The sequence below is a fragment of the Rhinatrema bivittatum genome, chromosome 10 (genome assembly GCF_901001135.1).
Source record: "Rhinatrema bivittatum chromosome 10, aRhiBiv1.1, whole genome shotgun sequence".
NCBI classification, from domain to species: Eukaryota; Metazoa; Chordata; class Amphibia; order Gymnophiona; family Rhinatrematidae; genus Rhinatrema; species Rhinatrema bivittatum.
Window position 1 is genome coordinate 86,747,091 of NC_042624.1, and position 27,438 is coordinate 86,774,528.

Genomic DNA, 27,438 nt, shown 5'->3' on the forward strand with positions numbered 1-27,438 from the left:
GCATCTTTCCTAATTTCTGCCTTTAAAATGCACACAGGATCTGCTAGAGAAATAGTAAGTGATTCAAATTCCTTGTATATTTTGATTTATTTTAAAAAAAAAAAGATTTGTAATACGCACATTTCACAGTCGTTCAAGGCAGCTCACATAGGAACATGCATAATTAAAAACAGTTAAGAAAAAAAACACAGAAAACGATACATTTCTATGTAGGGCAAAAAAAATCACTGCATTCAGTCCAAGTCATCTTTTTTAAAGCTAGAGAAAAAAAGGTACATTTTCAAAAGCTTTTTAAATGACTTTAGTGTTGCGCAGCAATTCTGGTATAGAGTTCCATAAGCATGGTCTGGCAACGGATATTGCACCTTACGTACTGTGTTCAATTCTGGTCATCCCATCTCAAAAAAGAAATAGATGCACTGGAGAAGGTACAGAGAAGGGCAATCAAAATGATAAAGGGAATGTAACAGTTATCTTATGAGGAAAGGCTAAAGTGGTTAGAGCTGTTCAGTTTGGAGAATAGATGGCTGAGGGCGGAAATGATAAAGGTCTACAAAATCATGAAAGGATTTGAATGGGTAAATGTGAACCAGTTGTTTACTCTTTCAGATAATAAAGGACTAGGGGGATACTCTCTGAAGTTAGCAAGTAGCACATTTAAAGCAAATTGGAGAAAATTATTTTTCACTCAATGAACAATTAAGCTTGAGAATTCATTGCCAGAGGATGTAGTTAGGGCAGTTAGCATAGCTGGATTTAAAAAAAAAAAGTTTGGACAAGTTCCTCAAGGGGAATTCCATAAACTGCTATTAGTCAAGCTGATTTAGGGACTAGCCACTGCTTATTACTGGAATTAGTAGCTTAGGATCTATTTAATGATTGGGTACTTACAGGTATTTGTGTTCTGGTTTGGCCACTCTTGGAAACAGGATGCTGGGCTTGATGGACCCTTGGTCTGACCCATTATGGCAACTTCTTATGTTCTTATGAGGTCTAATCATGCTAATTTAGCAGTTGGTACGTCCAGTAAATTCTTGGTTGTGGAATGCATTTGCTTGGAGGGTTTGTATAGTCATAGGTTTGTACTGAACCATAAAGACAAATTGTTATTGAGATTATAAATAAGAGTCAGCACCTTATATTGGGTATGATACACAATAGGAAGCCGATGGAGAGTATACAATACAGGAGTGATGTGATCACAGAGAGACGACACAGAATCCTGGATGCTGAGTTTTGCATTATTTGTAGAGGACAAATAGCATTGGAAGGCCAAGATACAAGGAATTGCAATAGTCAAGTAAATTTATAACCAAACTTTGTAGAACTGAGCAAAAATTTGGATTGGATTGGCATAACAGTTCATTTTAGACTGCAGTAATTCCCAATCCCTTATCCTCTCTGCTCCGGAGGGCAGCTTGGGTCAGTCTGAAAAGTCAGCCTCAGCAGACCCTGAAAGAAATGGAGTCAGCTATTGACCACAGGTACTGACTGATGAGAAGGCAACTTTAAACATGTTTGATGTCAACCAATGGCAGGGCAGCTTTAAAAATACTCTGTAACTTCACGCTGTTCTCTGCTCTCCCTGAGACTTCAACTGAACTGGACTATTTCTCTAGATAATATTCAAAGAAAAAGGAATTCTAAGTGTTGGGGGGGGGGGGGGCCTCGAGGGCACATGGAAATAGTTTGCGGAGGATAATTTGGAGTGGCATAAATCTGAATGAAACTGGATGAACAATTCATAAGTTATTGGGGGAGGGGGGGGGGAAGGACAACCACCACCAAGTAAAAGGGACAGCAAAACACATTTTTTTTTGGGGGGGGGGAATGAAACTGTGCAGTACATCAACTGCATGGCTCCTCTCTTTGGCATTCCTTTTCTAGATAAACACTCAGATTGCTCAGTTCTGCTTTCAGGAGCATTCTGTTCTGCGGTTGCCTTGGAAACCTAACTAAACATCCTTCCCAATGACCCTTCCTCCCTCCACCCCATCTCAGCACAGGCACAGAGGAGGGGGGTTGCTCCTAGCTGTGCTGATGTCCGGGGCCCCTGTGGTGCCAGGAGGTTAACGCCTCCCACGCTCTCTCTCCCCGAGCTGTCAGTTTCCAGATCTTCTTCCTGTTTTTGGTCTGGAAACTATGATGCTGTTTTTCAGCCCTGGCGGACCCTGAAAACAGGGCAGATTTGCCATGGTGGAGGGTTTAAGGAGGGATTAGTTCCAATAACTTGTTCTCTCTTATTAAAATGCTATTCTCTCATACCTTGGACTGATGCATATACAGCCCGCAAAGGTTTGTCTGTTTTATATTTGGAGAGGGCCAAAATTAAACCCCGTGGGACACTTCAGGCCCAAGAGTATTTTTAGCCGGGCACTTTTAAGACAGATCAGTCTATCTGGGTAAATGGCTTCGAAAAATGCTCGGCACAGAATTAGTCTTCCAAAATAAACATTGCACTTTCATGAGTTCTTTTTCCTCTCTTATACACCACCTCCCCCAATTCCACACCCCAGAGCGCAGGCCCATAGCACTGCCTCTCCGGCTAACAGGGGTCACCTCTTCATTTCTGGCTAGGGTTGCCAACTGTCCTGATTTTTTTCTGGACTGTACAGAATTTTGAGATATTGTACTGAAAAAAAGAGAGGGCCAAAATGTTCTTAAATGTCCTGTTCCATGAACGTACCCGGATCAGTCCAGACTCCTGGGTTTATTCATCCCTACCAGCAGATGGAGACAGAAAAGCCTCACTGATACTGCTTGAAAGCCCTGGTGCCACCTGCAGTAGCTCAGTATTTCTCTGTCTCCAGCAGATGGCAGGTGCATAAACCTGCAGTCCTTCTTTACCCTTGATTTTTTATAGATTTTTTTGGGTGAGCCTTCCTCCCAGGGGACTGGTTCTTTTTGGGAACCATTCTCTGTTCGGTCGAGGTGGACCACTTGAGGTCCAGTTTGTTCTGTGGGGTGTACATCTGGTGGTCCAAATCCCTCCCCTCACGAGGCCGGCTGCGTGGCTTTCAGCCCTTCTTTTCTTTCAGGGTTTTTTTCTCTCCTTTTTTTTCAGTGGCTGATTTGAGCTGGACAGCTCCTTTCAGCTCTAGGAGAGAAGCTTCCCTCTTAGTTTTTGATAGGTTTGTTAAAGTTAAAAAAAAAATTAATAAAGAAGTCTACTGCTGGTAAGGCTTCGGGACAACTCTCCCCCCCCCCCCCCCCCCCCCCCCCCGCGGTTCGTGCCGGTTAATTTCTTAGATTTTTTTATTTTACTTTCTTTCACTTTGTTGTTTTGCCGGCATGGTTCGCGGCTCAGCTTGCCGTGCGTAATGGGGAGGTCCCAGAGCATCTCAGTAGGGCAGGCCTCTGTCCCGGGAGCGTTTTCAGGAGGGGGGGGGGAGGGCGGAGGGTCCTCCCTCCTCCCGGGTGCCTCAAAATGTCAGCAGCTTTGCAAACACATGGCTACCACGATCGGGCCACTTTTTTAAGCTCATGTAGACTCCGGCTGTGCTGGCCCCCTCGAGTCGGGAGCGGTGGCCATTTTGACGTCAGATTTGCGCATGCCGCCATTTTTTAAGGGGGAGGGAGATCTTCCGCTGCTTTCCCCGGTCCACCCCGGCCCCTCTGAGGGGCAGAGGCCCTCCGGAGGTTCAAGTCTGCAGGCCCCCTTACCACAGGGGCCTGGGGGAGACCAGGTCCCAAGTCTTCCTCTGGGTTCATGTCCCTTTTCACCGGATTTTATTCTCCTGCTGCACCAGGCCTATCTGGCACAGCAGGAAGGGTTAGGGGGTCCACAGTTGCCTCTGACACCTCAGAGTCCGGGCCTGCAGCCTCCTGGGACAGAGTCAGGGGCCGCGGGACTTGGGAATCCCGGTGGTACCCAGCCCGGGGGGGGGGGGGCAAATGGGGGCTTACAGGTCCCAGTCCCTGCGGCAGGGGCAGTGACAATGTCCTTGGCGCAGGATCTGACATCCCCGGATGTTGATCAAGGGGATGATGTGGGGATACCTTCAGTGTCAGAGGGGGATGACCCCAAAATTCTCCGATTGTTCCGGAGGGAGGAGTTAGACCCTTTGCTTCCTCAAGTTCTTGAGAAGCTTGGTTTGAAGTTCCAGAATTGGATGGGGCGGACCCTGTCCTAGTCTTCGGGCTCCTCCTTCTGCCTTCCCTTATCATAGGTCAGTGCAGCAGTTGGTGGAACATGAGTGGGATTCTCCAGATTCCGGCTTGAGGGTGGGTAGAGCTATGGCCAAGCTCTACCCCTTGCCGGAACAAACCTTGGAGCTTTTTGCACTTCCGCAAATGGATGCGGCAGTTTCCGCAGTCACTAAGAAGACTACGATTCAGGTGGCGGGGGCCGCTGCACACAAGGACATCCAAGATCGGAAGTTAGAGCTTCACCTCAAGAGAATTTTTGAGGGGGCAGCCTTGGGACTCCGCTTTATGATTTGGTCCGTTCACTGTCTCATGTTATGAGTTCGGCGGTTGCGGCCCAACGTTTGCTATGGCTTCATCACTGGTCTGAGGACGTATCCTCTATGGCCCAGTTAGGTTCCTTGCCTTTTAAGGGTTGTCTCTTGTTTGGGGAACAGCTGGAACAGCTGATCAAACAATTGAGTGAAACAAAGGTAGATAAGTTAACGGAGGATAAGCCTAGAAATCGCCAGGCGTTTCAGGCCCGTTCCCATTTTAGGGACGGCAGGCGGTCGCGTCCTTCTAGAGGTCCTGTTGGGTCGCAGTCACAGAAGCCTTTTCAACCACGGGGCTTGAATTGGGGTCAGTCCTTTCGCGAAGGACAAAGGCCTTTCAGGGCTCCCTTGGCTGGGGAAGCAGCTATGGTCAAGTCCTCCCAATGAAGCGAAGCCGGTCCACTCCGCCGTTCCCTATATAAGGGGCCGGCTAGCAGAATTTTACAGGGAGTGGACCAAGGTTATACAGGATCAGTGGGTTCTCTCGGTGATAAGAGATGGTTACGCATTAGAGTTTGCACGTCCCATTCGCGACCTCCTCTTAGTCTCCTCCTGCGGGTTCTCAGCGAAGCGTCGGGCGGATCAGGAGATTTTGCGCAGGTTGCACGAGTTAGGGGCAGTGATCCCAGTATCTCCACACGAATGGGGCAGGGATCGTTACGCCATCTATTTCGTGGTGCCGAAAAAGGAGGGAATGTTTCGACCCATCCTGGACTTCGTCGGTCAACGCGTCCTCAAAGATACAATGCTTCCGAATGGAGACTTTACGGTCAATAATTGCGGCAGTGCGCTCTCGGGAGTTTTTTGCCTCCCTGGATCTGATGGAGGCGTTTTTTTGCATATTCCCATTCGTCCGGACCATCAGCGTTTTCTGAGATTCGCAGTGATGGGTCAGCATTTCCAACTTCAAGCTCTTCCCTTCGGACTGGCCATGGCTCCTCACACGTTCACCAAAGTAATGGTGGTGGTGGCGGCAGCTCTTCGTCGCGAGGGAGTGTTGGTGCACCCTTATCTCGACGATTGGTTGATTCTGGAGAAATCATTGGAGGCTTGCCGATCTGCGGTCCAGAAAGTTATTCGTCTGCTAGAATCTCTCGGCTAGGTGGTCAATCGGGCGAAGAGTCATCTAGAGCCGTTCCTCTGGGCTCATTTTGACACGAGGCAGGGCAGAGTGTTCCTCACAAAGGAGAGAATGATCAAGTTACAGTCACAAGTTTGCCGCTTGTTGGCGTTGAAGGTGCCCCGAGCCTGGGTTTTTTTTGCAGATTCTGGGATCGATGGCCTCAATGCTGGAGTTAGTGCCTTGGGCCTTGGCGCATATGCGCCCACTTCAGAGGGCCCTGTTGGAGAAATGGAATCCTCTGTCACAGACTTTTCATTTACCGGTCTTACTGGATGCGTTGGCATGGAGTAGCCTCTCGTGGTGGCTACAGTCGTCCAATCTGCAGCATGGTGTCTGTCAGTCTCGAGGTTCTGGAGTGGGTGGTTCTCACTACCGATGCCAGTCTCTCTGGGGGGGGGGGGGGGGGGGGCGGTCTGCGAGTGGCAGTCGGCCCAGGGCACTTGTTCGGCAGTAGAAGCCTTGTGGCCTATCAATCGGTTGGAGACCAGGGCGGTGCAGCTGGCACTCCTGATTTTAGCCCTGCAACTGCAGGCTAACATCCAAGCCTCCCCTGTGATAATACAATACAATGTGCGATTAGGTAGCTACGCTATATTCAGTATGCATTGGATACATTTATTTTGTGTCACTTGCTTAGACTTCGGTTCACGATTTAATCATAGGCCTAAATAATTTACAGAACAGTAGTTTGGCTCCTGGACTGATAAAAGCAAACCTTTTTTTGGAGTTAAAAGGTTTGAGAGCTAGTGGTAGCATCGGGAAAATATTTCTTCACAGAAAAGGGTGGTGGATGCGTGGAACGACTTCCCAGTGGGGCCAACAGAGGCAAAAACAATAGCAGTTAAGAAAGCACGGGACGCGTACAGAGGATCATTAATTGCAAAGAAGCGAGAGGAAAATCCGAGATCAACAGGAGTCTATGGCACTGTAGCAGCAAGTAAACCGGGTGGACAAAATGAGGTTTTATCTGCTATTATATTCTTTTTCTGTTTTTCTAATGGTGAAGATTGTCAATAAGTTGTATACGTGTAAACTTCATAAGTAAAGATACTGACCAGCTTCTCCAAACGTTTGGAAGTTTGACGGTGGAAAGTTGACAACCCTATTCCTGGCTCCTGCTGAATGGTTATAAAAGTGAAATGCAGGTGTAACACAAGCCATTCTATTTTCAGCAAACGAAGACCGAGACTGCGTTACCTCCGTTCATCATGCCTTGTGTTTCATGCACTGATCAAGTTACTTCTCCAGGTGTGTAACAGATACTTATCAAAAAACTTTACAGTTTACAAGCATGGTCCCGCTAGGGGACAGATTTTTGCTATTCATGAAGAAAAAATAAAAAAAAAAAAGAACAGAAAATGGTATTGTTGAATCCTTTATAGGTGCCCTATGGTTCTACTGCTCCTGACCTATCTATGCCTATGGGCCTGATTCATCAAGGTATTTTCCCATAGACACAGAATGAGAGAAAAGCCTTAGTGAAGCAGGCAGTATGTTTGTAAAAGGGGATGTGCCTTACAGCCCTTGCAGCCCGTGCCTGGAAACACTTTGCCATGTGAGTGCGTGGTGAAACTCTAGGGAAAGTAACAGGCCGATGCAATGTCGTGCGCTGAGCCCAGCGCACAGGTTAACGAGCATGTGGATGTGCGTCCCTAACCCTCAATGCAATAAGGGGATCGGCACATCATTAATAGCGCTCATCACATGTAAATTCCATGAAGATGAGGCTATTAGCTATTATCCCACAATGCAAAAGATCCCCATGCGCCTGAGGCACACTTTTTAACCCGTCAAATTTTAAGCCTGCCTGGAGCAGGTGTAAGGTCTTCCTGTGCATCAAGGGCTCAACCTAAAAACAAAAAAACTGCTTTTCTGTGCTTCCTCCTACTTAATATCGTGACAATACTAAGTAGGAAGACCCCCAGAAAGCAGCACCATGCAAAAAAAAAAGTCTTGACGTAAATAACCCAAAAACTCAGGGTGCAAAATATACACCCACAATATAAACTCTGGGCCGTGAATATTATGCGTGCGTATTGTGCCAGTAAATTAGCTGCTGCGGGATGAAACGGACGCTCATAAATTGAGCATCCGTTTTGGTAACCTGCACACACAGGACACTTAGGGGTAGATTTTACACATGTACGCCCAATTTTATAATATGCGTGCGCAGGTGCACACATGCTATAAAATCGGGGATTGGCGCGCTCAAGGGGGTGCACAATTGTGCAGCTTGTGCGCACCGAGCCGCACTGCCTTTACCCATTCCCTCCCCCCTAGCCTGACCTTCCCACCCCTTCCCCTAACCTTTCCCCCCCTAGCCCTATTCTAATTCCCCTTTGACCTTTGTCTTACCTTTTGCACCTGCCTCCGGGCAGGCGTGAGTTGCGCGCACCGGCAGCCTGCCGGTTCGCGATCCCCCGCACAGCGGCAAATGGCCGCTGTGCCAGGAGCCTCTGACCCCGCCCTGGACCGTCCCACCCCGCCCACGCTCTGCCCCCTTCCCACCCCTTTAGTAAAGCCCCGGGACTTACACACGTCCCGGGGCTTTACTCGCATCACCGGGCCTTTTGAAAATAAGCCTGGCGCGCATAAGCCTGGTTACATGCGTAACCTTTGAAAATCTGGCCCTTAAAATTAATTTATTCACTGCTTCACTTACTGCTGATTGGTCCATGCGCTGACACTGGTCAGTGAAAAGGACCAATAGGGAACAGCCATGCTGGGGGGTGGGGTGGGGAGGGAGCTCTGGCCAGGCTCTTGTGGACACACAGCCATTTCTCCTGGGTGCCTGATGCAGAGCAGTAGGGAAGCACAAATTATCCATTGTGCGTCCCTTTTAGCATGGCAGCTCATTTGCGTATTGCATCGAGCACCCAGGAGAGGTGGATGTGCACACGTTCAAAAAAACATGCCTCCACTTTGGATGCACATTTTTTATGTGCAGGATATTGCATCGGCCTGTTAGGGTTTTTTTTTTCTCGTTTAGAGGCTGCAGGAGGAAGTAATAGAATCAGTGCCTATTTTGCTATGCTCTTGGTTTTCCCAACAGGGAGAGTTTCCATTTAATTTCCAGCTCCTAAATTATAGCTAGGGACCTTCATTTTCAGTTTTCATTTTATTTTTCCTGAGAATTGATCAGTGCTTATCTTAACAAAATAAATAGGAAAAAATGAATCAATTTTTTGCACTGATTTTTCTCCTTTTTTTATCATTATAATAAATACTGATAAATTCCTGGGGAAAATGAAACCTGAAAACAAAGGTCACTAATTATAGCTTACTTCAATGGCCACCAGGTGAATAATGCAGAACAACCTCTGTGATAGTTTTCCCCAGTGCAGCAGAAGTTTCACCAGTCATGTCACCTGGGCGGAGAGAGATTGAGCTTCTGTATTCCGTGCTGCTATATTGTTTTTCCTAGATGGATTGTATTAGCCTGATTGTGAATTCCTGCAGATGTGAACATTATTTCTACTGTTGTTGAAAACAAACATGGAGTGCTTCCCTGCATGAAAATCCACATCTGGGTTTTTCTAGCACTTATTCTACTACCGAGGGTTTCGCCATCCCTAACTAGAAAAGTTACACCACAGATCTGTGCACCATACCACTTGTTGACCACGGCCATCTAAGAATCTTAGTAAGCAGAGGGGGGGTGGAACTCACTCACCAAAAGTCCCGTTATGTAGAGGTCATATGGATGCAGTTTGGCTAAGTTTGGTACATAGATGGACAAATTGTGAGTTTTAAAATTCACGCTGTGCCAACCATTGCTGATTTATCTGCGTATGTTTTTTTAGCTGGATAAAACTCATCCAGATACATCGGAGGCATTCCAGGGCAGGGCTAACTCATCCGGATGATGCTTGTATTCAGCGTTACCTAGGCTGCTCTGGTCATGCTGCAGGCAAGTCCTAAAGTTATCTGGAAAAACTTGGTTTTAACTGGGCAGCCATGCTGCTGAATATCTTAAGTTATCCGGATAATGTACCTGGATAACCCGTAACTGAATATGGACCTCCCAGCTAGGGAAAATCCAACAGAAACTTGTAATAAATCTTCTTAGCTCATGAGAAAAGACTGTTCCTAAACTAGAAAAGCCTTCTTAATTGAGTTCTATTGTTATAAGAATGCACATTTGCACTCAAATTTAAGAAGGCTCGAGTTTTCTACTCTATAACACTAACAAATTCTCCCATGTAGTATCTGCCTCTCGATCTGTTCCCAAAGCATCCTGCAATCAGAACTCTTCCAAGACTCTGCTATGGCCCTTACTGCTGGCCAGTTAGCATTCTTCAGAGCATGCACAAAGCCTGACAGCACCTAAAGGGAGGAGAGAGGACCGTAGTGAATATTTCCAGCCAAGCACATTGATGTAGATGGAACGATGGATAAAGGAAGGGATTTAAACATCGCTCCTATTATTTTTATAAAGATGGGTGAATTATTTAATAATTAGGTATAACACAAATTCATAAAATATTAAAATCATAAAACACCAAAAACAAACAAAAAAAAAATAACCACAAAAAACATAAAGCAGGTACATGGTGAAAGAATTGTTGAAGAAGAACACGATCTTGCATGTGAGTTTACAATGCACATTAGCTGACTGTCACTTCATTAGTTGGTGACATTACAGCTTTTGTAGTAGGAGACCAATCCCCTGAAAGCTTTATAGATGTTCTGATTCTGGGTGCAAATGAAGCCACCGCTTCTCCAAGTCTGCTGTGTGGCCCGGTTCAGGTCTCCAATGCATGTCCACTGGTCTTCATACCTCCATGAAACGCACCACTTGGAGTGGTCATAGTTAGAATAGAAATAGGAATGAAATGGGATCTTTATTTCTTTGACATTGTAGACATGACGTGGAAGAGAGCAGTTGGATGGAAGATCCTGTCCCTGGAGCTGCCAGCTCTCTGCTAATAAATCAGTTTCCAAATTTTGAGCCATCCATGCCACATAGATATCTGTAAATTATTACAGAAATAAATATTAGAAAAATGTGCTAAAGCATTAAGAATCAGCACTATGTTTTGAACATACTTGTTCTGGTGGGCCGTACTATACGCCTTCTTTAGGGAGGCCTGGCAAGTGGAACTAAAGGCAAAGGAGATGCAGCCTGCACCATGAGCATGTGGCTCAGTTACAGATGACTTTGATGTCAGCTGCTTTGAGTCACTGTGAAAAAAGTGGGTTATAAATCGAGGAACAGAAGAGACCTGTAAAGTTGCAGCTAGAGGAATATTGCTTGGTGTCTACAACTAAAACCCACAAATGTTTCTGTCTGCCCTTGTCATCCAGCTACCAGGAGTTGAGGTACTGGGTGCCCTAGCTGCGAAGTGATATTCTGAGACTGTAGTATAAAACCCTGGGAAGCCACAGGGGTAGAATATCTGTAATGGAAACGTAAGTCAGATTAGTTTTATTGATTAGATAGGTTTCAAAGCAAAATTTTAAGTTAGTTACATTATTTTTACTGAGTTACTGCCTGAAAGTTAATTATCGCAGTCTATTACTGAAACAAAGCCCCCCCAAATTGTAACCTTTTGCATCTCTGACTCATTTAGCAACACATATGGGAGCAGAGTTTTCACTTAGTTCCTCTTTGCTGAAAATGATTCAGCTGGAGACTGTGAATAGTTACAGTAGACATCAAATAGACACTGTACTGTCTGGTTCTTCTTGGCGTCATCAAGAAGTTTGTCATTTACCCAGCAGTGCTTTCCAGCTGGCTGCAGAGCCAGTTTAGAACCTGAAAACCTGAGCTCCATTCCTGCTGACACCAGAACCATTTGTTGCCTTCCACATGCCTTGCTGTAAGCTTTTTGGGATGGGGGTTAATTGTACCTGCATATGCATAGCTTATACAGTGTTTTGTAGGAATAAGGCGCATATTCAGTAAACCGTCAACTTTAACATACAGAGCAATACATTACAACTTAGGTAAACTGATGATAAACTTCACAAGTATAATACCCAAAGAATCATATGGTTTATAATATTTTCAGCTCAGACTATACTTTACCAATGGCAATCAGAATTCATTTGTAATCATTCTTTTTTACATTTGTTAGCTTGCTTTCCGATCCATACTTGGGGAGACGCTCATCCGCTGAGATCTATGCAGGAGGCTTTTGGCTGCCGTACATAAAATCTAATAGAGTATAGGAAGTTACTTGCTGATAAGTATCTAACGTCTCCATGCTCTCTCCCGAGAACACCGAGGATGGGCATGCATCTGCCTTTACTCTTACTCGGGAATGTTGAACTCACCAGAGAGCACTGCTGTGGTCTGCTAATTAAATATAGTGTTAATGCACTAGAAGGAAGGAATGCTTGATCTGTCTGATTCAGGAAAGCGGGCAGGCACACCCTGCAATCCTCCAGCTCATGCTGAGGGCAGAGAGACGGCTCTGCATCCACTGCAGGTCTGCAGTCTCTGCTACAATCTGCTGCCCTTGTCTCTTCTAGTCTGTGCTTTGACAAAATCAGTTTAACGTTAAGCTCGTCTGTCTGATCAGGCTCCACAATAATGTATTATTTAGCCTAAGCCACAATGCAGCATAAAATGACAAAAAAGGAGCAAAAGGAAAATATCCTCGAAAGGAATTACAGTGTAGAGAACATTCTGGAGAAATGTTTATTAATGTTTTTTCATGTCTCCCCCTTTTTTTTTTTTTTTTATATGCCCATTAACTCAGTTACCTTCAGCTATTCCCAATTGGGCAACTGTGCGTTTGGCAACGGGTCACCCTTCATGAAAGCCTGGTCTTGGCTGCTGACCTGTTTCTCTTACCGTCAACGAAGAAGTGAGATTTAGCGAAGTGGAGGAAGTTCTCTCCCCCGGCTGATTTCAGCTTGGTGAGGTGCTTGACCGTTATCCAAGGCAGGCTAGAGCCCAGGCACATCTTCTGTAGATTCGGCAGGGCCTGCTGAAAGGGATGAGGGATGGAACAGTTGTAGACGTTGGGATTGTAGTATAATAGCTGTGTGACTGCGTGAAAGGGAAATAAGAAGGCAGTGATTAGGAAAAGCTGAAGAAGAAGAAGACTTGCAGAGGAGCAGTGCGCCTCCATGCGTCCTAGGCCGAATCAGAATTTTAATGCTCTTGTTTGCTACGAGAAAAAAAAACCCTTTGTTCAGCATTCCAGTTATTTCAAGAAAATGTACGTGGGCTCTCAAGATCGCAGAGGTCCCTTCTTCAAATCAGAAGAAGGGGCATAGGGAATCTCTAAAGCTCATATACGTCATCATGTTTCATTAATTCTTATGTTAGATGGGATTAGTAATTCAGAAAGTAAGTTTGGTATTTTCAGTACATTTAGTACAGTCATTTCATCAGACTAAAGAGGAATGGGTAATTTCTTAGTGTTTGTTTGATTTTTTTTTTGTACCCAATCTGCTTAACATTTGACAGCACGATAACTGCTCCTTTCGCTTCCACTCATTAATAATCATTTTTTGGACTCATGTGCACCACACCCCCTACTCCTGCAGTTTTGAACCCTCCCTCCCCCCAGGATTCTCGGATTTAGGGGACATACACTCCTTATAGGCTGCCCGACGGTGGTGATGCGAAAGAGCCTCTCATAGCCAGGATCTATGCAGTAAAACACACTGGCACATCACCATGGGGCTGATGCAATAAAGTGAGCCTAGCCCAGCGCACAGGCTTACGCATGGCTGGATGCTCGTTTTGGACACGCCAGACCAGCACCCGATGCAATAAGGAGATTAGCGCATCCAATATTGTGCGCCCAAACAGCTGTGTAGCCGATAGCGCCCATCATATGTAAGTTCAATGTAGATGAGGCTATCAGCTATTACCCACTGATGCAGAAAATTGGCGGGCACCCAATGCACACTTTTTAATGCAGCAAATTTAATTCCAGCCCCAGTGCTGGCGTTAAGTCAATCTACGAGTCAAGGGCTCATGATAAATTAAAAATTACTATCCTCTGTGGTTCCTCCTACCTAGTATTGTCGTGACACTATAATTGGTGTTTAATAACAAAGGTAAAATGTAGTGGCTAGATGTAAAAAAATAAAATAAAATTCTGGAAGCACCCTTTATACACACACATTGTACACCCACAATATACGCACACAATAAACATGCACACACAGCCTAAAACAGGCGCCCGATACATTTGAACGCCAGGGACCCTAGTGCCTCCTTTTTAATGCAGCACCTCATTTTAGTACTGCATCGGGTGCCCAGGGGATGTGGATATGTGTTAGGAAAAGGGGTGCTCAATTCGAGCACCCATTTTAACACATGCTTTATTGCATCGGCCCCCATGAGCACTCGGAGCTCTGCTGCAGTTATGATGACAATTCAGGATAACTAGAGCGGTATAACAAACCCAGAGGTGGAGGGATTGATCGCCGAGTCTCATGGTGGGGAGGGGATAACTGGGCAGGAGGCGGACCCCCCAACTTTTGGAAGGGGCTTGTAGACATCAGCTGTGACTAATGAAACTGCTTTGGGGTGTCCTGCTTGGTGGCTGAAACACCCACTAACAAACTAAGACAAAAGCACTTGCCACTCCTGACAATATGCTGATTTCAGTAAAGCTGCAGGCAGGTAACATTAACCATCCCCCTGCCTGATCTGGAATGAGCTCCCCTTTGCAGTACCTATTTCTGGAAACTGGTCGTATGTGTACGTAACACAGATGGCAGTCTGTCCATTTCGCCTCCCGCTGGCTGGATAGCCGTAGCCTTGCTCAGGGAAGGGAGGGAATCTGGGAATACTGTGAATCAGCCAGAACCCTTGTGATCTGTCCAAAAGCAGGATTCCTGTAAAATACATCCATTTGCATTATGGAGAAGGCTAACTGGCTAGGCATAACACATTATAGCACTTCCACTTCAACTAAGCCTTCACATCTGTTGCACAATCCAATTTCATACTGCAAGAAGCAAACATACAGTCAGAGCTGAACTACAGAGTCAGAGATGTGCTAGGAATGATCGAGTGTGATTTTTTTTTTTTTTTCATGCTGAACATATCTGTTCTGTTACTCCTGTGATCCAGGTACACACCATGGGAAAACTGAGCTCCCCAGGCATACTGACATTTGCACAAACAATAGAAGATCTCTGTAAAAGAGTTCTATTATTCCAATGGTGTTAATGCCACAACGAAGTCTCAATGAATCTGATTCCCATCTCTGAATGAGGCAATTGCCAACATCAATACCAGGATTTTTTCGGGGGGTGCAGTTATATGCAGGGGTCGGAAATGTTGTGGACCAGCAAGGAAACTCCCAGCAGAGCTGCAGTGCTGAGTCCCTTAAATCACGGGCGGGGATTTTGAAATGCAATCCCCCCCCCCCCCCCCGCGCCTTGACTTCCAGCTCCGCCTTTCTCATGCTCCTGGCCCCGCCCCTTTGCAGCATGGGTAACGCTCATTTCACAGCATGAGCGCGTTTACCCCCATGGGGAAGGAGGTGGAGAGCAATTTTCAGCCTCTGATTTTTGCTTGGGGTAAGTGCTTAATTGCCTGGGTACAATCCTTTGACAATGATACTCCCCGTAAATTAAATACATATAAGAGACCAGCGAACAAGGAAAATCAATCGGCGTCTTTTCATAGATCAAAGACTGCTGCAGGCCTGGTGAGAACTGAAATGCGGAAGGATTTTGCATCAATGTGCGCAAGATTGACAACTTCCCCCTTTGAGTCAATCCCATGCACGCTTGAATGCTGCCACTGGAGCTGTCCACCACCCTCTCGGAGAAAAAATATTTTTCTCACTTTCCCTTCAGCTTCATTTGACAAGCCCTTGTCCTTCAGCTTTTCATTCTATGGATAATGTTACCTTCTGGCACTTCCTGGAAGCCAGCTAGATATTTGAATGCTTGTGTTCTAGCCCCCCTTTCCCTTCCTTCTAATCTAGAGAGTACATCTTTAGCGTCTTCGGTATCTCTGTGTATGGCATTTCGGTGGCTGTCCTTTAAATTGTCTCTGCCCTTTTGTTAACACAGTTCTAAAGGTGGAGGTTCCACCAGAGATCTGTAGAGAAGTAACATTACTTCCCTTTTTCTGCTAATGACTTCTCGCTTTATGTACTTCCCAAATACTTTGTCACACTAACTGACTGCTTTGGCGGTTGTCAGAGATGATGAGCCTCGAGTTTCTTTCTTGTTTGTTGATTGCTAGTGCTTCACTTCCAAAAAGGTATTTGGCCCTTGGATGTCTGCATCTCAAACATATGAAGGCATAGTTGCCATATCTTTGACCGTATTTGAGTCTTCAGTCATCTTTTCAACCACTTCTGGCATGTCTACTCTGTTACACATTGTAATATCATTGGCAAACAGGCACATTTTTCCTCCCAGTCCTTCCCAAAGGTCACATATAAAGTCACTGAAGAGGATTAGGTCATCACAGATGCTTGTGGCACCAGGGCTGGTGCGAGGGAATTAGGCACCTTACAGCCATGCGCCCCTTCCCACCCCATCCTGAGCCTCACTACACACATTTTACATAAAAGAATATTCTGAGGTTTAAAAAAAAAATGACCTAAATGCTTACAGCAACTTGTATATCATATTTACATGCATGCACTACTATGGAGTCAGCTGGAAAGCCCTGCAAAAAAAAAAAAAAAAATCACTTGGAAACCACATGGTTTTAGGCCTCTTGTAATGCATGCTGGATGTGGGCTTAGCCCTCAGAAAGCCATGAGTAAACTGAATTGCAATTATAATATAGTAATCCTCCAATGCCAAAGTAGCACTAACTGCCAGCACTCGAAACGTTAATAACCCTCTCTATGAAAAGACAACAGCCCCCCACAACACCAATACACCTCCTGTTAGGAAAACAGAACAAGCCAAGATGCTATAGACCCCCTACATAGAAACCAAAAGTTAGCAAAATGCCTACCTCAGTCGCACATGCAGAACAGAATGAAAAGACCATAAAGAACAAACAGAAATGTGCAGTCCAAAATTGAATTGGAAACCACAGCACTGTCAGTCCAACAATGGAAAAATGGAATTATCATCATTTCTCAAAAAAGAACAAGAAAATGAAGAAATATAAAACATCAGCCATATTAATAAAACCATTCTAATAAAAGGGATAAATATTTCAAAACAGCTGACAAATATAATATTCTCCAACAATTAAAAATCCACACGCAATTTTTTAAAAATATTTCAAACACCAATAAAATATTTCAAAACAGCGGACAAGTCAAAGATCCAATAATTAAAATAAGATCCAATATATATAAAAAAAAGTATCCCTTGTTCTTCTTACCTGGGAACCTTTGATTTCCAGTCACCCTGAGATTGTCATAGATTAGTAGGTTGGGGGGAGGGGCACACTACCTTTCTCCACTCTCTCTCATCTATACACTCTCTCCAACACACATGCATACACACACGCTTTCTCTCTTCCACACAAACATACAAACACACACACACAAACATCGACTCTTTTTCTTACCTGCATACACACATGCTGTTTTTCTCCCCACACATAAACTTCTCTCCCTCCCATGCATAAACGTCTCTCTCTCCCACATATACACACACATGCTCTCTCTCTCTCCAAGTTACACATACTCTCTCCCACATGCTTTCAGATGCACACTCTCTCCCACATATTCAAACACATGCCTGCTCTCTTTCCCATAAAAACACACATCTGCTTTCCTTCTCCTCCACATATACAAATACATGCCTGCTGTCATCCCACATACATACACACATGCCAACTCTTCCCCCCCCACAAATACACATTCATGCCTGCTCCCACTCTCCCCACCATATACACAAACATGCCTGCTCTCTCTCCCACTTATTTAATTATTTCAAGTTATTTAGCAATTGCACACTCCAAAAGATTATGGTGGCTTACACGCATACATATATACACACGCTTTTGCTCACATATGCTGTCTCACATATACCCTTACATACACGCACACACATACTGTTCACACATGCTATTTCTCACACATACACAATGCAGTGCTTTTCTCTCAGCAGGTTCAGTTCGGGTAGAGGTTAAGGATCACATCCATACAGACCTGAGGGTTACACTTGTGGCTATTTATATATTTTAAGTGTGATCCTTAGGTCATTATGGATGTGAGCCTTAACTTCTTCCCAAATCATTATTAACCTTGTTGAACAGTAGGGATTAAAAAACTAATTAGGTTCTAGATCTCATTAACAATAAAACAAACTCCCTCCACTTGTAGGCATATTGCAATACACCATACAGCCCTTCCAAAAACATACTCAGAAACTTTGTAGTAAAGCTGCCATTATTTAAAATAAAATAATCATTCTCCCTTGCTGTTTTTACCACATACATATTGTGGCTGTGAACCAGGGAAACCAGGGTTCAAATCCCACTGCTGCTCCCACTTTACCCTCCATTGCCTCAGGTACAAACTTAGGGGGCTTTTCTCCCATTCTGCTTAGTACATCAGGCCCTCTGGGGACAGGGAAATACCTACAGTACCCAGAATATAAATCAAATAAATAAATATTACTAAATCTGGATTAGCCGAAAACAAAAAAGATTAAGCCGTTACATTATGCAGCCTTAAAAGGCATTCAGACAGTCTATAACATTATTCAATATATATTATTTTCCACAGGCGAAGAATAGACAAAAAAAAAAGAAAAAAGGAGCCTGTTCTGAAGATGGCTGTTCATCTCACTTAATCAGGGTCAGTGCACGCATGGTTTGCTGTGGTGCTGTGCTAGCTAACGAACGGGAGAGGGCAATGCCTCTACCGCTGACCCAGCTGGTCTTCACTCCCAGAAAAGAGGGGTCAGTGCAGGAGCTCCAAGGTTAAAAAACTTGCGGTCGCTTGCACAATGTTAACATTTCTTGGCCTTCAGCAGTTTCTCTTTAACCAAAACATGAAACAGTTACTGGATGTTCTATAACTGAGGCGGCGGGGACAGGTGAGGGGGGTAGTTCCTTTAAGCACTGTACTACTTGGTGCGATGCACTCTTTCAAAAATACCCATGTCTTATTTTAACTAGACAAACAATCTAATGTGAGCAAAAGCCAAAATAAAATGATGGAGCAAATAGCTGAATTAGTTTTCAAAAACCTAATCAGTATCCAGAATGTTCCCTTCGGGTGAGCCTTTTCACTAAGTGTGAAGGAGAACATAGTAATGACGGCAGGAAAAGACCAAAATGGTCCAGCTCGTCTGCCCAGCTTCCCAAAGCAGTCACTGCTGCTCCGTGCAGGTTACCCCCATGTTTCTCTTAAGGGGTAGTAACTGCCACTCCGTGCTGGTTAAGCTTTTTTATTTATTCCCATCCTTTTAGGGATCCACAGTGTTTATCCCAAGAGAGGGAATAAGGATGTGAATGTAAGGAAAAGTATATTCAGCTTATAATAAAAAAAAGATATTGTGCATGTTATAAATGAAATTCTAGTTAGGAGGGCACGCAAAACGGTTATTAATAGATGAGTGGTACAATCCCCAGCAGAAAAAGAAATATTGACCCTTTAAAAATGACCTTTGCTTGGGACAATTTAGCCAGCATTCAAAAATGGGGTAAGGTTACTAAAATATGATTATAGGTGTTAAGTAAAAGAGACAATTTGGAAGGTTTGCTACTGTATGGGGCAGGAGCCTTTATGCACAACTCCCTAGGCTTTTTGGCTCTATTTTATATTTCCCCCTCCCCATTTACTATAGCCCAGCCATCACAGCAACAGTGGCAAGGGACCACACACCATAGCTCTCCTTCAGGACATTTAATCGTTGACCCTTAATATGGCCACTAGGTGTCACCAAAGAGTGATGGCTGGAACTCCCTTCCTCTGGGGGCTCTGGATGCTACTGCCAGGCATCCCGAGTCCCAGCTAGGTCAGGAAGCAGATGGATTTTCCATTTCAGATGCACTGTTGATTAATATTAATAAATGTCACCAGATACTAACAACAACGATACATTTTGTAGTGCCTTTTGAAGCACACATTATGATTGCTTCCCTTTTTATCAGTCTAGAAACCCGCTTTGGGTATATTTTCCTGCAGCCTGCAAGTCGTGTGATTGCTTAGGTGCACTTTTAAAATGGTTTTGTTGCATATAAAAGTTTATGAAACACTTCATACATAAATGGTCAGTCCAAAAGCATTATAATGTTTTTCTCTGAATTTTAAACTATACCACCACAGATAAATGTATTTGCCTGACATCATTTTAGGAAGCGTACATCTTAAAATGAATGAGCATCATTGAGTAATTAGCGTAAGTAAAATTGTATCGGCTGCGCGGTCTCACTTATAAAAACGAAAGGAAGTGAAACCTTTGGTGTGTCCTCGCCTGGTGCTGTAATTTTTTGAGGAAGGGATGGCATCGTTGTATATCATGTAGGCGCCGGCGGTACTGTTTTCCTGAAAAAAAGAAACAAACACAGAAAATATTATTTGAAGGGGCTCAACCTGACACAAAATGAGAAATCCCAGGGTTTAATCCCAGTTCGTTTTATTCTTTGTTCTTGCATAAAATCAGCATGAAAGATCTACTCGTGTTTTTGTCTTTTCCAGTAACTGAACTGTATAAAAAAGATTATACCTAAGGTATTCGTTATTCTCACAAACCTCTGTTTTGCCAAGTTGGCATTGTCCTTTCTGGGGATTCCTAGGTACCTGGGGGTTACTTTCCTCTCTGGCTTGTTGTGAGCTGGAGCCTGGGGCTGTTTACTGGAAATGCGACCCCGTCTGTTTGTGGGATTATAGCATTGTATATCATTGTCTGTTTGACTCATTGTCTGTATTTGTATTTTATGCTACTTTGGATCCAGTTTTGGGAGTTTACATAGAAACATAGAAAAGGACGGGAGAAAAGGACCAAACGGTCCATCCAGTCTGCCCAGCAAGCTTATGGTAGTATCTGCCATGCCATACAAGTCACCTTTATAATTATCAGTTTCCCAGACCATCAAAGTCTGGGCCCGTGTGGGTTGCTGTTTGAGTCCAGTTCCCTGTTACCTCTTGCTGTTGAAGCAGAGAACAATGTTGGAGTGGCATCCAAAGTATCAGGCATGTTGGTTAAGAGTAGTAACTGCCACACCAGCAAGTTACCCCCATGCTTATTTATTTTACCCCATGCTTATTTGTTTCCCCAGACCGTAAAATCCAATGTTTTTGTTGGTTGCTAACTGAATCTAATTCCTTTTTTCTCTTTTCCCCCTACCGTAAAAGCAGAGAGCAATAATGAAGTTGCATCAATAGTATGAAGGCTTATTGGTTAAGGGTAGTAACCGCCACACCAGCAAGTTACCCCCATGCACTCTTTTCTTAATTTCCATCCTCTAGCCTTTAGGAATCCGCAGTGTTTATCCCATGCCCCTTTGAAATCTTTCACCATTTTTGTCTTCACCACCTCTTCCGGAAGGGCATTCCAGGCATCCACCACCCTCTCCGTGAAGAAATATTTCCTGACGTTGGTTCTGTGTCATCCTCCTTGGAGTTTCATGTCGTGACCCCTAGTTCTACTGATTTCTTTCCAATGGAAAAGGTTTGAGGATCGTGCGTCATTAAAACACTTCAGGTATCTGAAGGTCTATATCATATCTCCCCTGCACCCCCTCTCCTCCAGGGTATACATATTTAGGTCCTTCAACCTCTCCTCCTAAGTCATTTGATGGAAACCCCCCACCATCTCTGTCACCCTTCTCTGGACCGCCTCCATCCTGTCTCTGTCCCTTTTGAGATTCGGTCTCCAGAACTGAACACAGTACGCCAGGTGAGGCCTCACCAAGGCCCTGCAAAAGGGGATTATCACCTCCTTTTCCTTACTGGTTATTCCTCTCTCTATGCACCCAGCATTCTTCTGGCTTTAGCTATCACCTTTTCACATTGTTTCACCATCTTCAGTTCGCAAGACACTATCACCCCCAAGGTGCTCCATGCACAACAGCCCTTCACCCCCCAAGACGTACAGCTCTTTTGGATTACCGCACCCCAGCTGCATGACTCTGCACTTCTTGGCATTGACTCCCAGCTGCCATATCTATGAGAGAGACAGGATAAAAAATAAATAAAATGAACTCAAGTTCTGCATCCGTGGGGAGGGCTGAATATCTGGAAGCATTCAGCCTGGAGCGTTTATTTTCATGTTGCAGGAACAGACATTTAGGCTGGTTCAGGGGGAATGCTTCACTTTCTAGAGGAGATTTAGTGCCGTGTGCCATTTTTGTACTCCTCAGATCTTCACAGAATGGAGGCTTTAAATATATATATATATTTTCACTCAACTCTTTCCTCTTGATCCTTTGGGCTTCCAGATCATGTGAAACCAAGGCTGGGATTGAACATTATGAGCCTTCATTTGCAACTTCATGGGGATTTCCACCCTAATTTCTATCCCCTCCCAACTCATCGGACCCAATCATTCCAGTGACAGTCCTGGGCCAGGACGCGACTGCCAGAGCCTGCAGTCGCGTCCCTAAATCCGGCCACTAGGTGTCAGCATTGTGAAACAACCATAACTCCCTTTCCCCCCAACCCCCTCCATACTATGCACAGCCCTGACTGGCCCAGCAAAGAGAGAACTGAAGGACGAGAATTGAACCTGGAACTCTCTGCAGGGCAGTGTGCGGTAGTCCCCGGGCCAGCTCTGAGAGCCTTATTATTTATCTCTCGGGTTTATAGCCCAGCTTTTTTGCACTCGAGATTCACTCAAAGCGGGTTGCAGCACATTAGAAAAATTAGCTTACAAATGCATCATTTGTAGCGTCACATTATAATGGTGCTTAAATATTAAGCCATCCGGACTTTGGGGACGTGTTGTTTTTATTTCTTACATTGCCTCACCATCATAGGAACTTGATGAGGACAGGAGAGTTTCCTAAGAGCTTAACATGAGTTAAAGAGTAACCAGTGTCCAACATAAAAGATACCCTTCAACCTTTTTTTTTTTTTTTTTAGCAATGAACACTCAGCTTATGTTATAACCAACCTTTGTAAATTAATGCAAACTTCCTCAGCCATACAAGTGACTCTCTTGATATTTGGCCGGCAGCCTCTTTCTCCCCTGCTCAGATTTACTTCTGTATGCAAGTCTTTGCTTGCAGTGCAGAGGCCCTGAGGAGCGCTGCTGTATTTGCAAATCTCATTGCATGACTTTAAAATCATTGCATTTAAAGCAACGCAGCAATAGAAGGAGGTTGCTGCCTCCTCTTCATACCCAGGCGCCCCATCCGGGAGTTCATTGCTGCTGTTAGCAGAGCAGACTTTAGAATATGTGCACAGTGTATATGGATTGTATATCCATTATCCTTTTTTCCTCTTTACAGCTGATCTGGTTTAAAAAACCTAATTGCCTTGGGAATTTTTCTCGAGGACCAGGAGTAATTACAGTAATCCTAACTGGGGACTAATTACCTGCCAGAGCAAGGCTCTTGAAAAACAAAAGAGTTTTTAAGGGCTGGTGACAACGGCCCTCCCGTGTCCGTTTTCCTGGTGGCGTTGGACTGGAGTAGTGTAAAGCGAGGAGGGGCCACTTGCCTGGTCTTTATAGGTCCGGTAAAGCTGGTCTAAGGTTTGCCCCAGAGCACTCTGGCTTGTGTTGATGAAGTGTCTGCTCAGCTCCCAGTTCCTGCTGGACGGGTCCAGGTACATGTAGTCCAGTCCGCTTCCCGCACTCGCGTTCATTGTATATCTCGGCAGTTTATAGACAACGAACCTGCAGAAAGCAGAGCACACAGAAGTGCATACAACAGCCCATGGAGATAACCTCTGGTGCCCACGCTAACGGGATGGCACTGAAGGATTTCAGCAGCTCGGGCATCAGCAGGAGCGTTCGGCCGGGTCGCTGCTTGGCTGGCAGGCGGCACAACCCCATTTCCCCCACAGGACCCGGAGCGATTTACTCCACAGGGTGGGGAGAGAGCCATAGAAAGCCCTGCAGGCTTCATTTGGCCTCTTGCTTACAGCTTGGCAATGGAAATTTTAAAAAAACCCCGTGGCTCTGCCAGTGCCAGAGAGCTCTTTATAAATTCAAGATCAGAGATGGGCTTACTTCTACGCACTTCACTTATTGGCTTCCCAGATTGGGTCTTCCACAACCCGGGCCTGCTGGGGATGCTGCAGAGACAGTGAGCAAAAGATCCAGTGGGGGGCAGGGAGTCAGAGTCATTGTTACTGGTGTTAACCTTTAGATCCATGCCACCTCTGTGGCTGATTGTTTATTTGTTTATTAAAATATTTATTATCTGCCTATAACATAACAGTGCTAAGCGGAGTACAAACATTCATAATACAATCTTAAAATAGAATTTGTGACAAAATATAAAACTAAAACTTAAACATTTTAAAAAATTGAACAAAAATTTTATATTTCACTGTTTTTACTTCCAGCCTGTATTGTTAATTTAACCTTCTGCTGGATAATACAGTGCAACACAGCAGCCCTTCACTAGCAGCTTTCAGTTGTCTTATTTCTAAATTTGAAATGGTCATTGTTAAAGGTGATGCCAGGTGGATGGATTTAAAGCCCGTGATAAAGAGCTCTGGAAGGTGCCTGGCTCTCAGCCTCAGGACCTTTGTTGCAATGACCAGACTAGGAATATTGGGAGACAGGGTCTATTAAAATGAGGAGAAAATCACCAGAAGTTATGAATGAAGGCTCCTGGAGCCAGAATCCCAGCCCTGGTTCAGACTGAGCTGGAAAAAAAAAAAAAGAGAGAGACAGGAGAAGCTAGCAGGCCAAAAAAAAAAAGATAGACCAGCTATAGTCAGGAGATAATCCCATTTTGGAGCCGATGCAATACAGTGCGCTCAAGCGAGCACACTGTTTAACCCGTGGTTGGACGCGCGTTTCGGATGTGCGTCCACAGCGCCTTATGCTACAAGGGGATTACCATGTTCAAAATGCACGTCCAAACCCCCCACCCCCGCGAAACTAATAATGCTCATCACATGCAAATGCATGTTGATGAGGCTATTAGCTAGTACCTCTGATCTAAAAAACAAATGTGTGCTTGAATGGCACATTTTAATGCTCAAAAATTAACGCCAGCCCAGAGCTGGTATTAAGTTTTGAGGCTCCCAAAGCCATGCTCAGAAGAGCAGAAAAGAGAGCTTTTCTGTGGGTCCTCTTGCTTAATATTGCTGTGATACTAGGCAGGAGGAACCACAGAAAGCTGCAACAAAAAAAAACCCCAACAACAAAAAAAGAGACTTGACAGTGGTCAGGTTAGAGAAAGGGATGCTCAATGGCATGGACAAGCTAGGGATGCACAAATAATCCATTGCGCGTCCCTTTTAGCGCACCGACTCACTAGACTATTAGATCGAGCGCCCAAGAGCGGGGACGCGTGGGCATTAAAATACGTGCGTCCAAGTTGGACGTACGTTTTTTGGTGCGCGTGATATTGCATCGGCCCCTTTGAGCCTCTGAGTAGTTGCTTAGAACCTCGGGTCCTGGAGGACACATGTTTTAAGGTCTTGCTCTTTCAGAAACAAAAAAACAAGTGCTTTTTTTTTTATCAGAAAAGAAAGGACTCCTTTCTGATTCTAATAAAAAAACAACATATAGTTCTTATTTAAGCATGTTAAAACAATCCCTAATCTCTAATTTACACTTTGAGGAAACGGAATAGCTTTCACATATCTGAGTACTATTAGTCGCTCCCTGCCCTATGGAGCCACTGGGACAATTTGTACGAATAGCACCTACAGTCTTGGAGAAAGAGTGACAACAAGGCACAGACTCTATGTTGGCTGCAGTCAAGGCACAGTGGTCAGATCCTAACAGCACACACTGCAAACACAGTTTACAAGACCACAAAGAAAGTCAACACGAGTGAAGGAGGTTATCTGCCTGACATGCTCAGAAGCCATTTCTTGTTCTTTCTTTCTTTTCCCAGCCAAACAAATACAGATTGTGCTCACTGACACTCTGGGCACGCTGATCATCCCTCACCAGTGCTGGTGATTTGACAAAACAGAAGCGGGGAGCGACGACGCTCGTCCAGGAAAAATTGCAAGCTGCGGACATGAATGGCAGAAGAGACAGCAGTGGAAGGTGCCTGGCCCTCAGGAGTCTTCCAGTGCCTGCGAAGCTCCCTAAGCTTTGTACACAAGACATGAGGGCAGCTTTCCTTAATGCCATGTGACCGAGGTGAACTTAATGTAAATCGCACCAGCCCTACCCTGCACTCCTGTGCTCTCTGTAAGTGACTTTGCTGCACCTGCCATCCCTTGCCTTCCTGCTTCTCTGCATACACCGGTACCTACCAATCCACAGCCTCCCCTGCTTCATTTCTACAGGAAATCCGAGCTGCCCAGAGGAGCACATCAGGCATTAGCACCAGCAGGGACAATCGGTACCAAACAGCTCCTGCACTCATCTTCTCTTCCTGCTGACAGATGGAACTATTTGAAAAAGAGAAGTTACGCTCTTTCTCTTCCTTCTTGCGACTTACGAATCCTGACGTTTGGCTTGGTTTCATTGTCTTGTGTAGGGATGTGATTTCACCACATTGTGGTAAAGCAGCTCTTGGTTTCTCTTGGCTCAGATACTCCGGTGAGAAGAGCCCCCCCGCCAATAAATAAATAGGCAGCGGATCCGGTTCTGGTGAGCTGGCTTAGATTAAATCAAACTCCCCCTGTTCCAGAGCTGCCAGCTGGTTCCATCCCCTGAATGGCGTGGAGCCGGTTCTGATTCTGAAACGCCCTATGTGCAGTAGTGGCAGGCAAGTCCAGTCCTTGAGGGCTGCAAACAGGTTGGGATTTCAGGATTTCAATAATGAATAATATGCGTGCCCTGTATCTCATGCACATTCACAATCACTGGGGATAAGCCAAAACCCAGGCAAGTTTGTGGCCCCTGAGGACTGGAATTCTCCATCAACAAACTGCGGTGGCAGAGCAGAAAAACATCCCAGAACGCTTGCCAAAGGGAGCCTGAGCCCTAAACCTGGTGTGGAGTGCCACTGGTGGCTTGGTGTTAGCGGCTCTCACAACCACCTGAGTTGGATATGGAAGCCTTTGGCCTCTCTTAAACATCTTTTTGAATGTGGCAGCCCTTTGGGATCACCCAGTGTCGGGACTAGGGGGAGGCAAACGGGGCGGCTGCCCCTGGGGTGCAGCACCCACAGGGGTGTCAGCGGTGTCCTTCCCACCTTGCTTTATGCATCTCTATAGGGCGGGCATCAGCATGGCCATGGGCTTCAGAACAGGAAGGACTGCAAGGGCCGTCCCTGACAATGACGACAACTCTGCCCCTGCCCCCTCCCTCTCTCCTCCCCTCCTCCCGTGCTTGTGATCAGACGGGTGGAAGCAGCCACAACTCCTACAATCCCTTTCCTCTTCCCCACTTGAGCTACGGCTTGCTCTCAGGGGAAGTTACATTTTTAAAGACTTAACTTCCTGCGTGCAAGTTTAAAATAGAGCCTGGAGCACGCGTAGGCCCTTTTCTTGGTACTGGTGTGTGCACCCTGCTGACCGTCGTGCCGCTGGGACTCGGGAGGGACTGCCGCCGCCGCCGGGCCGGTTACTGTAGCTCCCCTTTGAACCTGCAGAGCATTGCACCTCGTTTTGCAGCCATACAAAAATAAGTTCAACGTTGCAAAAGGTTCTGAGGGACGAAAAGTGGCGGCAAACCCAGAAGCCCTGCCAGCCGCCTTGAGCCACTGTCATTCCCTCTCCATCTCTCTCTCGCACACGCGCGCATGGCTCTTGCCTGCATGGAGCGGCTGTCTGAAGCACTGCTCTTTCCTTCCAGGCTGCCGCGTATCTCTCCAGGGACTTCCCCAACTACAGGGGGAGCCCAGCGGGAGTGTTCCCGCTGCTTATCAGTTCCTCGGACGTGGGGTGCTGACTCTGTTATAGCTGCTGG

General features: G+C 45.4%; 2 protein-coding genes across 3 annotated transcripts in view; one reads left to right on the plus strand and one right to left on the minus strand.

Moving 5' to 3' along the window:
* Window positions 1-27,438, plus strand: part of LOC115099933 (uricase-like) — a 66,305-nt gene continuing 38,867 nt past the window's right edge. The window contains exons 1-2 of one of the 2 annotated variants that reach the window (XM_029617962.1): window positions 19-54; window positions 18,219-18,290. In XM_029617962.1, the coding sequence (XP_029473822.1) occupies window positions 28-54; window positions 18,219-18,290 (99 nt within the window). In that variant the 5' untranslated portion in view covers window positions 19-27. Of the gene's footprint in view, window positions 55-18,218; window positions 18,291-27,438 lie in introns of both variants that reach the window. The other variant, XM_029617964.1, reaches the window with a different exon arrangement.
* DNASE2B (deoxyribonuclease 2 beta) lies at window positions 10,006-26,092 on the minus strand. Its single transcript, XM_029617960.1, has 6 exons — window positions 25,836-26,092; window positions 23,103-23,280; window positions 19,898-19,985; window positions 14,230-14,391; window positions 12,386-12,583; window positions 10,006-10,556 (listed from the first exon to the last, which is right to left on the minus strand). The coding sequence occupies exons 1-6, from the start codon at window positions 26,048-26,050 to the stop codon at window positions 10,210-10,212; spliced, it is 1,188 nt and encodes a 395-aa protein (XP_029473820.1). The 5' UTR covers window positions 26,051-26,092; the 3' UTR covers window positions 10,006-10,209.